Source organism: Eucyclogobius newberryi, unplaced genomic scaffold (genome assembly GCF_026437365.1).
Source record: "Eucyclogobius newberryi isolate DKJ021-1_F unplaced genomic scaffold, fEucNew1.0.hap1 SCAF_17, whole genome shotgun sequence".
Classification (NCBI taxonomy): Eukaryota; Metazoa; Chordata; class Actinopteri; order Gobiiformes; family Gobiidae; genus Eucyclogobius; species Eucyclogobius newberryi.
The window spans coordinates 11,693,845-11,706,701 of NW_027315801.1; the positions used below are offsets into that span (position 1 = coordinate 11,693,845).

Sequence of the window (12,857 nt, forward strand, 5' to 3'; positions counted from 1 at the left end):
AGCACGGGATGAGCGCAGTGAGGCTTCGCGTTGGAGATGCAGAAAGAAAGGCTAGTTTCAAGGAAGTGACGGACCAAGCTCGGGGAGCTGGTCAGAGGAAGTTTGCTCGTCCGTGGTCCTGAGCTCTGCCGCACCAAACTTTTCTCTAGTGGATACGAGCAGCGGATTGATCCAGGCAGAAGGAAAAGAGCGGCGGACGAGGACGGACGAGGACGGACGCCGCTTTCCCCCCTTTCAGCCACTACCGAGGACGCACCGAGGAAACACGGGGAATCCTAGAGGAATTTCACTCCAAACCACAACCTAAACCCGGTCTTCCCGTCCTCTTCCCCGCGCATTTCTCTGATTTGTGTCTGAGATTCGCGATGGGGAAGGAGCAGGAGCTACTCGAAGCGGCTCGCACGGGAAACCTGGCCGCCGTGGAGAAGCTTTTATCGGGGAAGAGGCAGTCGGCTGGCGCTAGCGGCGGATCTTCTGGCACCGGGGGAAGCGGCAACAGCGGCAACAGCGGCAACAGCGGCGGTGGCGGCACCTCCTCGTCTCACACACTCTCCAGTCTGCTTAGGTAAGGGTCCCACATGGGAAACACGGAGGAAAAGATGACGGGGAACACACGAGGACGCGGAGAGTTGGATGTTACGTGTGCGTTTATGCGCTTGGCTGTGCGTAAAGCTCGTTGTGCGTCTTAATGCCACTTGTAAACACGTTCATTTGGCTTGACACTGTACAACGTGAAGGCTGCTGCGTCTTTGTTAGCTTCAGCCATGAGTTGCATAAAGTACCTTGGCCCTTGGATGCCCGATACACCAGTATGTGGTTCAGGGAGGCTCACAGTAACCGATCAGTCCATCATGAGCACGGATTGATTGAGGTTATCAATGCAGTGTCCGATAATGGAAGACTGTGGCTTTTTGTAGTGGTTTTCATGATTGTACATTTGCATACCACATCCAAGGTTGCAGCGGTTTGCTCACTAGTTTCATCTTTAATATTAGTGGCTCAAATGAACTCCTAAATCAAACTGTAGACCTGCCAGATGAGCTACAACAGGCACAATCAAAGTTAAGATTGTCATGTTTGTGAATTGTTTATGGGTGTCAGTAATATATGTGATACTACTTTGTAATGCATTTTTACTATAGAATTATTGACTTGAAGACAGGCATCAGGATCAGGTCTTTTATTATATATATATAGTATTGTCAGCCCTAGGTTTCTTTTGACACTATCTCTATAAGAAATGCTATTTTCACAACACTACTGCATTTGTCTGCACACTTCTTCAAAATGAATGCTAGAATATGTATGCCCAGTCCTTCAAAACCTCTTCACTTCTTGCACTAAGGTGGTTACACAGTCATTGTCAAGTTGTAGCCAACAAGGTTACATGATTAATGCATGTTGCTTTCTCCGGCCTGATTTTAATACTGATCACATGCAGATGCACTGACTGTCAATCAAAACAGATTATTGCTCCCACGGGAACAGTGCTCAAACCACCTCCATCTTGAAGAACAGAGTCGCTACGATGCCTGGAGGTGAAGCATTCAAGCATCACTGTGTGTTACTTAGTCTGTCCGCCAGTGTACTCAAGATAATTGCATTAAACCTTCCTAATCGGAAATCCAATTCAGTAATGTCATGCAGTCACGGCTAGTCTCATCTACTGCTGCAGATCGGTTGGACTGACGGGCCCATTGTGTCATCTCTTCTGACTGAAGCAATCAGTGTTTGGCAATGGCAACCCAGGGGAATCATTGTCTTAAGCTTTAAGGAACTGAATTAGTTAGTGATGTGGCGAATGAGTAAGGCTTTCACTTAGTCACACAGGTAAAGACTGTTGTAAGGCTGTTATTGTTTTTGATATACTTTGCGTAATATGTGAAGAACAAGATCAGAGTGGGTTCATCTCCAAAGACTTTGTTGACTGTTGTGCTGTATGTTGCCACCAATAACAGTTATCATCCAGTGTTTGCAGTTGTGTTTTAATCCTGTCAAGAGAGATTGGTTTCTGTGTGGGGGAATTCTCTCTCACTTTCTCACCCCGTCTTTGTCAAATAATGCATCGTGTTATTATGCCCAAAACAGGGATTTTAGTGAATTTGAACTGATATAATCTAAACTTCAGATGCACTTGGATTGGAATTGTCATGAGTTATGACCTAACATTCTGTAAAATAGGGATGTTTAGTTGACTAATTATTTTATTGGGATAATGAGGGATATGGACAGCAGGAAGGAGAAGGCTTGGAGTGAGTTGGTGTGAATTTGGAGTTTATTCTGCCTTTTTACAGATAAATACACAGTTTTTTTTGTTGTATAAATATTTGTAATTGCTTGATCTTGTGGTCTTATCAGTTTACTTTGAGTCAGACACGTCGCCCGGTCATAGAAATACTTCATATTCTTTAGTCGACCAAGATATTCTTTATTTGACTACAGCCCTAATGCAAACTATGCTCTAAACCAAATACTGTCACAGATTTGTCTGTAAACCTCAACACCCAGGCTTTTCATTGACAATTAGAAATTAATGTATCTCGAATCTTACTGTAATGTATGTGCTCAGATTCAAGAACAAAACTAGGCAAAATCCTTGTCCATATTTGTCATTATGATATATTATATTTTATGAAACAAACCAATGCTCTACAAAGTTTGTTTTCCAGAATTGCTTTAACAACAAATGTGTAGTACAAAGTATAGGGCGATAGCATTTAATGAACTGACACGACATAAACATTGAATCACCTCATTTAACTTTGACCCCTATTAGTGATTGTGTCTAGACTTCAGAATCAGATGTCGCACTCCCCAACACTCAATCTCTGTAATAATAAAATCCTTTTGTCAAGTTGACAGATTAAAGCTGTTTTCCAGAACACACAAAGCCCTCACTTATTATCTTGCATTAACAACACTAATTTATTTGGTTGTCCCGAGTGTCGTAGGAGTTCTGAGCTCTCTTAATACACTTTTTTGCGTTGTTGCTCAGGAATGGGCTGCTTGTCAGAACTTGTGCTGTTTTTGTAACCAGCTCTGCTCCGTGGAATGCCGGCATTCTCAGGAGGATGCTTCTGCAGCGGTTGCCGAGGGACACATGGGACTGACCCCGGCTTGTTTAACACCACAGCCGCCCTGAGCCGCCCCTAAACATTTGCCACACAGCACTTCAATGAGATGGACGCCACCGAAAGGTCATGGTCAAACCCACACGGGGTCAGCTTCAGTTGTCAAACCCGGACACTGCATTTTTGTTGTTTATACAGTTGGTACGGGTTTAGCATACTGTACTTTCCCTCAGCCAAACGGATGGAGAGTAATGTTAGATCCACTAGGCCTGCCACCATGATCACTATATTGACTTATCATTCAATACATGAAAAAATATATATATAATGTACATTTTCTTTGTGCTAATTTGTAGTAAATTTATTGTACTACGATAAGACTTTAGTTACGACTAAATATTTACTATTTAAGTACCAAAATGTGTCACTGTGCTTTTTTATTAGTTGTTGTACATTTAGAAAAGAGTTTAGTGGTTATTTAGTGGTTATTCTGCTTTAAGATTACTGTGTCCGAGCAGAGGCATAAAGTAGTTTCCATATTATAATTTATCATGATCTCTTTCTGAATCTGTATCATTAAATCACTCTTCTGAATTTGTTCTTGTGGTCTAAAATTGACTCAGTTACATTATCTTGAATAACATTTGGAATACATTTGGGAATACATACAGTATATCACAGTACTTATACAAGTGTCATAAAACAACAAAATTCCACACAATATTGGCAAGATTTGTATTCATTTTTTGCTTTACTTTTACTTGAGCCATTATTTTTGATTACACCTAATATTATTCCAGTCCTGTATTGCAGTAACTGTACTCTCACTATAGTACAAACGTCTGTGATCCCACCTGAGGCTGATTCTGGTCCTCTGGTCCTCTGGTGTTGCCAAAAGAGTTTCAGTACTTCCGGTTGGGCTTTTCTCCGAGCAGATGCAGATGTTGTTCCGGAGGTTGGGTCAGTTGAGCAGGGAGCAGGGACAGTGCTGGCCGGTTCACTGAGGGAAAAATTAACAAAGGAATGCATGGACAGACGCACAGGGAGCTTAGACGGATGAGTCGTCTCCCACGTTCTCAGCTTTTCTGTTTGTCTTTTACAGAGAAACCGTATTCTGTGAGAGCACTCGCAATGATAAAAACATGCGATACCTAAGACTATATGCTATGTAGACATCATAAGCTATGCTACAGTATATATTATACTTGGATTTTGAATTATTTATTATTCTGCAGTAGATGTAAAAAAAAATCAAGCTTAACATTGACCTAACTGAGACTAAGACGTTATGGGTACATCATTCTCATTTAGAGAATCTACACGTTTATATAGATATTGCCGGTATTTAATCTGTTTTTATGATAATGTGTGCAAGCAGATTGGCCAAGTCATCATAGAGTAAAGAGAATGCCGTAATTATTTTAGATTTTTTTAAATAACATGTTATTTTGGCTGAACTGGAACACCAGCACAGCATAGTAAATGTTTTCCTTTGCTGTAGGCAGAAACAAATGGGACATGTATAATAAGTGATTGAAATCTTTTAATTTATTTGAAGACATCTTTAAAATAGTTCCACATAAACTTGTTGTCATTCTGTTACACATAAATGAGCCAGTATTCTTTCTGTTCATTCTGGGGGATTTTTTATCTTTTCAGCGCAACCCAGATTTGATGAAAGTTCATATTTTTTTTGCAATGTTATAACATGTCCATCAGATAACAGTCTTGGCAGAAGATATGCCAACAGTCTGAATAACAGCTTAGGGCCTACGTGGAATTCCTTGCATTGGCGTTTTAACAGCTGACCTTTGACCTGTCGCGGGAGAGAGCCAATGGGGAAGCTGGGAAATCTAACACCACCATGTTGGCATTCCTGGAGCATCTGAAATTGTGTTGTTTTCCTCTGTGTACAATGTTTGGGACAACTGTTGGTGGAATTGTGGACGGCAGGCTGAGCTTCTCCCAGAATGAGTGATGAATTCCACATATGTGAACGCAACAGGGCCATTCACGCTGACTAATGCTCCGTCCATCAATGTTCAACTACTGTCTGCATATTTCTGTCGCCGCTTGATAGAGTCTGTTGACAGGAATTCAAGGGAATGTGTGCTACCTCGTGGCATTGAAAGTGCAATTTATTTTTTTATTAAGGACACTAAATCAGCCAAACCAACAAACTCTGGTCAAATTGAATTCCTATCAAAAGCAGGACAAAACCAAGAATCCCTAAATTAAATTTAATCAGAACTTTCAAATGGGACCAGAAAAATCTTGTGTACATTTGTCCCCACATCTCATATTTTGCCTGAGCCGGTGGGAAATACAACTGCTACTGAAGTGATCTTAGTTAGCAGCCGAGCCACTGAAATGGCCAACATTTTAATTTCTGTCACCTTTTTCTAATGAACTTAGACAAATCATTGAATTTACTGTATGGATTAACATTGCTCAGTGTAGAATGTTATCGGTCTGTAAACAAACAGACATGTGTAGTGGGTCTGTTTGTGTCTGTTTTTCCTCTTTTGTCAAAGTTTAGAATAACAAAGAAACAATTGGTTGCTGACGCTGCTGAGGTGGTGCTCCCCTGTGAGGTCTGTTAGAGCTCTTTCTTTACAAAATACTCCCACAACTAAAGGCCTGGCCCCACCCTCTCTACCACAACACTCCCAATGTCGTTATAGTTGAGATTATAAAATGGTGCACTTTTGTTGGTTTGACCAAATCTGTTCCTGCTTTCACTGCTGAGGTGGTCACTTGCAGATGCATGCTCCTGCTTTGTGTTGGCGTCTCCCTCTCTCTGTGTCTGGAGACCACCTGCTGGGCCTCACTGCTCTGCTAAATGACAAACACACTCCCTGTGCCCCAGCAGACCTGCACAGGAAGCAGATTGGCCAAGTCATCATAGAAAATACTAGCCTACCCAGCTTTGTGAGGAGAAAAACGACTTTGTTAGCTGCCTTAGCCTGACTAAGCATTCTTCAATAATTCAGTATTACCTGGATTTCTACGCTCTCGTGAGAGGGTGAAGAATGGGGAAAGCCTCCATAGTCTTTGTAATGGACAGTGCTGTCTCTTTGTTCGTCCCCACAGATCAGTGGTCACTAACCAACTTTTCACCCCTTCACGGCAACACAATGTTGAACATTTCACTTTATTTACACTTTCTCTGTCTTTGTACTGTGTGATGTCAGTCTGACATTATGTAACATTATGTTTACTTACTTTAATAAACGTCCCTGTTCCTGCTCTGGTCTTTGCAGAGTGGTTGTAGCATGCTCAGCTTTGTCCATTGTAATGACCCGTCCTGTGCCTGGCGTGTGCCAGTCCAAGCTGGGCTCAGTGCCCTGGACATGTCTAATCCACAATGTGGACACAGCTCTAACGCTCTGCTGCAAAATCTCTTTATATGACACCGGCTCTGCACCTGGAGGCTCTGGCCTGGCATGACCACAACAACAGGGTTTTATAATGTCAAACAGTTTTATTCATCACAATGCTGCTGATGGACAAGCCTCTACTTACAGAGTTTAGTTTTAACGTAAGAACAAAAACAAAAAGCTATGACCTAATACATTCTGACTGTTCCATGTGTCACAGCAATGTAGCTGTAAAAGCGTTCCTCCACTGTTAGTAATAGCAGTGATATTTTAGAACTCATTTATCAAAATGTAACAAAGACTAAACAGTCGTGTTCTGTCTCTCTCTCCCAGGTTTTATGATTACAGCCCTCCAGAATCTCTTTCAAACTTCAACTTCATCACGCTGATATTCCCTCAGGGAAATTAAGGATTAGCACAGTCTTTCAAATAGGAATTCCTCTGTCCGTTCACATGAATGTGTCCTCTCCCAAACTAAATCCATGCAGCCCCGCTGTGTGCCCTAAGCTGCGCCTGTCGTACGGCCGGTGGAGAGAGTAAGAGGATGAAGTCTGACTCACGGCCCTGGTGCCGTGATGGTAAAGAGCTGAGGGGACGACGGGACACCTGCTGCAGACCACACACATCACGGCCAATTTAGGGGCGTGATGAGGGGCATGGGTTGAATTTCTGTTTGTGCAGAAGGATCATAAATCTTTGCCTGTGCTTTATTCTGTGTTGTTGCCTGTAACAGAAATACTTGATGGAAATCCCTGCAATACCTCTGTTATGTTGTTTATTCATCAGATGCAATTGGCTGGGTCTGCTCCGTGGTGATCGCCTGTGCCGACTGAAGCTCTGCAGTTGTGCTCAGTTAATGTTAATTTGTTTATGGGCTGTTGCTGCACTCTGTTGCATAACTGTGAATCTGGGGCAACATGGAGAGCTCTGTGCTTTTATCTACAGTATGAGACTCTGACCAGACCCTGCGAGTCTCTGGAGCCCTTCTAATTGTCACTCTCACATTCTTCCCTTTGCAAACTCAAATGTATCAATCCCAAGCATTTCCTCCTCTCACAGTTTCCCATTGCTGTATTTCCTGTTCAAACGCCCTGCTTTTGATGTGCTGTGTCTTTATTTACAGCAGCCCGGCTAAAAGGAGTCTCCACTGTGAGAACGGCCTCAGTCTGAGCGCTCTGGTTCAGCACTGCCTGTTGTCAGCTCCATTGTTGTGTTGTCCAAAGAGCTCTGTGAGACACTCGTTTAATGAGACACCTCTGACTGCGTAATTGTACGCTGCTCCTCTCACAACGTTAAGGGAGATAGTCGTAAGGGCACAAACAGCCATGACTATTTCAGAACACATCACCATGAGTGTGTCCTGTGTCAGTCTCTTATCTCTCTGTTGCCATCACACTATTGGGACATGCTGTTATATTAGCTCTTTCAATGTCTTGTATTTGGTCACTCAGATGCAAATGAAATAATCGGGACATGATCATGTGCCACTACAAAAATATTTCAATTCAATTTTAACAGCAGCTGCCTCTGTAAGAGTCCCAGAGTAGAGGGTTAAAGAGTCAAATACCAAAATGCTAATGATTTATATAAAAAAACAAAAAAATACCGCAGTAATAGTTTAAGCTTTTACACAAAAAACATAATCAAATATAACATGATATAAACTGTTCAATGCAATTTAATATCTGAACATACGGTAATTATCCAAGTGGTAGAATTGAAGTCTTGCGTCATATTCTATCACTATATTTTAAAAATGACATGTGTTTTCTTGTATTACAACCTTTCCAGACTTTTAATATCCGTTCATACTGGATTCAAATGCAAAATCAATCAATCAGATGAGGCATTTATCAAAAAGGCTCCTTGGTTCATGTTCGTTTCATGGTCTGAGCTGTTCTGCTGGCCTCTCTTCTCTCCTGTCTACAATTCTCCTTTAGATTTGGTTCACCAGTGCTGGGATTTCCTCAACATGATTTATTTACACAGTGCTAAGCTTTTTCACATCTCAACATCTTTTATCAGCTCCATCCTTCCAGCCGCTCGCTCCTTCTCCTCCCTCCCTTGCTCCCTCGCTCCTCTTTGACACATACGATGACGCTTTGCCAAAATGGAAACTGCTGCAACTTGATTCTGGTCGGCACTTAAGGCCGGCCTCCATTTCCTCCTGAACCTGAAGGACTGTCAGTGTTAAACATCGACTCGATAGCCTTGATCTGAGAGGTTCTCCTCAGTGACGCTCCATTTTATGCCACGCTGTCAGTGAATGTATTTGAGCGAATGCTTTTATGCCGCGCGATCTCGGTGTATAAGAGATGAGAACGCTGTAGGTTAGACCTATACAAACATGTTCAATACGTGGGATTAGTTTAGCAGTTCAGTTTTTACTCTTCTGTCAAATGTTATTGCTCCTGGGCGTGCTTTCAGTGCACACTCTGAAACGAATCCAACTGTTTAAACATAAATGGCAAATCTATTCACAATTTTAAAGTTTGTAGAAAAATCAAAATTGGATATTGTTGTGTGATCGATTAATAATACCAGATGATAATGGCATATTTATCTACTTTGTGGACTCTGTATGGTTTGTAAAAGGCCTGAGAGTGCTTTTCCCTCCCTATTGCTCACATACTCATTTCTATTTGTGATCTTTTTGCCACTTGTTGAGGTTGAATTTAAAGTGTCCCAGTGTGCTACTCCCCCTCGGCGACACGGTAGTGTAGCGTTTAGTGCTCCCGCTTCACAACTTGGGATCGATTCCCAGGTGACCCGGGGTCTGCGTAGATTTGCCCTACCACTAAAAACATGTACCACTAAAAACATGTACCACTAAAAACATGTACAACAGTATGCGAGTGTATGAATGGCTACAATCCGGTTTGTCGAACCAAACAAACAAACAAATAGCATTGTTTCCTGACTACTGCCTCATCACATGATCTCACTAAAACCTTCCACCTACATTAGACTAGACTAACAGGGTGACGTTTTGTATTCCTTGACAATAATTCAATCATGATGTGTCATCGTTTTCTTATCGAACACCTTTAGTGCTTGTTTATACAAGCTTTGAACTGGTGGCATTGCAGAGCAGGCTGTCAGTGACTAAGTTGTAATGCAGGAAGTAAAATGTGAAAATATCATTGAATGTATCAAGAGCTTAGCTGCATCAGCTGCTCTCATTTTGATGTTGAATGAATCTAAAGAACTGATCGGTGCAAATCTACGACTGCAACAGTATATTGGCTTTACAAAGGGACTGGCTGTGTTTGTGTGAGGCGTGTTTTAAATAAAGACTCATAATATCCAGCACTATGGCTAATGAGAGTTGTTTTATGAAAAATGCTGGAGTCAAGTCTCTACTCTCCTAACCTCTGTTTCACCCTGCTCACTGCCCCCTCAATATTTCAACATTTAATTTGAATTGGCTGTGGAAAAAATGTCTAATCACAAAGGCTGCATTTATTTATGTGATAAAACATAACAAATACAAAATAACAAAAGATTGTCTCATACTATATGTATAAAACTTGTTGACCCTGCTACATATTCTGAAATTCATATCTAATTCAAATTATCACAATAACTTAAGGTAATAATTAATTATTAGTAAATTCTTAATTCAAGCATGCCTTATTTGACGTTATAGATGTTATTGTTTTATGTTGCACAAACTTTGTTCAATGACAATGGCAATAAGCCTTTTTCTAATTCTGATTCTGTAACATTGATCTGCCATTTATTAACAAACAATACAGCTGTTTGTCCATGCAACAAGTTAATCGCAACTAATTGATTATTGAACTAATTGCCAATTGTTATTGAATGATCAATAAGTGGTCTATTCATAGGTCCCAAAACATGCCATGAGCTTGAGCCGCAATTGCATAAAAATCATGTGTGAATTCAGTGTATTTGATGAAAACACTCTTTAGTCCACAATGTGCTGCACCAGGATCCTCCAACGGCTTCACTTCAGCTGCATCTGGGTCCAAATGACTACATAAGATAATATTAGTAATTGTGACAGCTCTGCTAATCACAATCGCAAACATGTGATATTTTATTCAATATTTTGTTTGCGTCCCTAATAATGTATAGACAAAAGAATGATCAAAAATCTAACCTTTCAACCTTCTGTTCTTCCTCTCGCACAGCATCTGGAGAGGCCCCAACGTGAACTGCGTTGACAGCACGGGCTACACTCCCCTGCACCACGCCGCTCTCAACGGACACAGGTAAATCACTGCGGCGCATTCACTTAACGGGCCGGCTGTGGACCGTCCCGCCGGGAACGTAAAGCTATCGACGGTGCATTTATTATTGTGGTCTTTTTCAACCCGGCGTATTGATCCCCGTGTATAGTGAGGTGGTGGAGGCGCTGCTGAGAAACGAGGCCTTGACCAACATCGCGGACAACAAGGGCTGTTACCCGCTGCACCTGGCCGCCTGGAAGGGAGACCAACAGATAGTGCGGCTCCTCATTCACCAGGGGCCCTCGCATCCCAAGCTCAACGAACAGGTTTGGCTGGGGTTTTCTGTGTCCGTTTAACTTTGAGTTGAATGTGCTGCTAGTTTAGAAAGAGTACGGTGGGAAAGATAATAATTTCAGTAATTCTACTCCAAAAAGCAAGCCAATCTTCTGTAATGTGTTGTGTAAAAGATTAAGCTAAATAATGTACATTTTTAATCACATACAAATGCAAGAAAAATACATGTTGTTATTGCCTGCAAAACATTGATCATTTTATAAGTGATGAATACATTTTTGCCAAACCAACAATTGTTTTAGTAATCAACTAGCAATTGTTTCTTGACATTTTTAAAGATGTTTTTAACCTAACCTAACCAAAAAAGTAGAAATATGATGACTGAAGGCTTCTATATAGATAATATTTACGAATGAAGCATATTATTTATGAAATTAGAAATACACCACCGTCTTTGTTACAAAATGTCTTTTTGCACGTGTTTTAGAGGCTATATATTTTCCAGTTAGCAATTACGGTGAATAAAATATATTTAGGATTGATAAAATACATCTACAATTAATAAAATACATTTACAATTAATAAGACACATTTACAATTATTTCTATTAAACTTACGATTAGAAACGATTAGTTCCATGTTTTTAATCATTGCCCTATATTTCAGTTTATGGCATAATTATATCAGCTGGATTTGCCTCTTTGCGCTGTATGATCATAATTACAATGATCACTGAACTGAAATGCATTCACTTTCCATTTATCTTATGTTTTTGAGATATAACTAGTAAAATTATGTGATTAGAATGCTTTCCTGTAAAGGTAAAGATAAGTATTATATCCAGAAGTCTTTCAGCATGGCACGTCCGCACCGTGTGATATGTCTAAAATTAACATACGCATCACGTCTGTATAACCTGATGTGCTTTTGCATAGACTTGTGCCTGCTCTTTTAACAGTCTTAACCATGTGTTTGATCATGTTTCTCACTGCACAGTGCAGCGCTGACAGAGAAATGACTCACTGTGTTGAGCCTTACATAAGCCAATGAGAAGACTTCATAATTACATTTGCATCTTATTGTGTGCCATCTCTCTCTCCTCATGTCATGTGTATTAACTTGTTTTTCCTCCATTTTAGTTTGACCCATTTGTTGATCACCATTTGTTTTATTTGTTGCTTGTTTTCAACTCGAGTCCCACGCCTCTGTCTTCCTCAGAGCTCTGTAGACCAAAAAGAGTCCAAGCGCTGTGGGCCCTTTGACCCCTATATTAATGCCAAGGTGTGTACCAGTGCTACGCAAACAAACCTATGCTTTTCCAGCGCTCCTTCTGCTTTCGGCTGCTGTGGCTTGCTTTGCTCTGGTGTGCTTTGGTGCTGCACTTTTGGGGAACTTCTTTAACATAGATGTAATCGTTTACTTATAAACTGGAAGGTGTGATGTGGAACTGTAAGTGAATGTCAGCATTTTAGTCATCGGGCTAGAAAAGGTTTAAACAAAATAATAGATTTTTGAAAAAGATACTGCAAGCCAAAATAATATTGGCACTGTCCAGGCAGCGCCAGGGTAAAGTATTGACTGGTCCAAACCACACGGTCAATACTGCTGCCACAGCCTGTGTGGCATTTAAAAGTCACTATGAAGGGTTTAGTAACCACAGATTAGCATATTAGTCTATTTTATGAATTAATTATAGCTTTTTGTATGAAATGCTGATCATAGTCTACAGGAACTACGGTATACGAGGATTGCACAAGAAATCACACATCAACATATTTAGGAATGTATTAACTTTGTACTATTTTATACTATTCGACAGCCCTCTTGAAAATGATCTCAAGTTAAAACCATTTTCAGTCGTAAAACATGGGGATTAGTCCTCAAGATAAATGAGATGTATAAAATTAAGTTTGTTA

General features: G+C 40.8%; 1 protein-coding gene across 3 annotated transcripts in view; it reads left to right on the forward strand.

Moving 5' to 3' along the window:
• Positions 1-212: 212 nt before the first annotated feature.
• Positions 213-12,857, forward strand: part of LOC140362882 (ankyrin repeat and SAM domain-containing protein 1A-like) — a 70,167-nt gene continuing 57,522 nt past the window's right edge. For 2 of the 3 annotated variants that reach the window (XM_072449150.1, XM_072449149.1), the window contains exons 1-4: positions 214-565; positions 10,609-10,689; positions 10,817-10,973; positions 12,160-12,222. In XM_072449150.1, coding sequence (XP_072305251.1) covers positions 366-565; positions 10,609-10,689; positions 10,817-10,973; positions 12,160-12,222 — 501 coding nt within the window. In that variant the 5' untranslated portion in view covers positions 214-365. Of the gene's footprint in view, positions 566-10,608; positions 10,690-10,816; positions 10,974-12,159; positions 12,223-12,857 lie in introns of all 3 variants that reach the window. The other variant, XM_072449148.1, reaches the window with a different exon arrangement.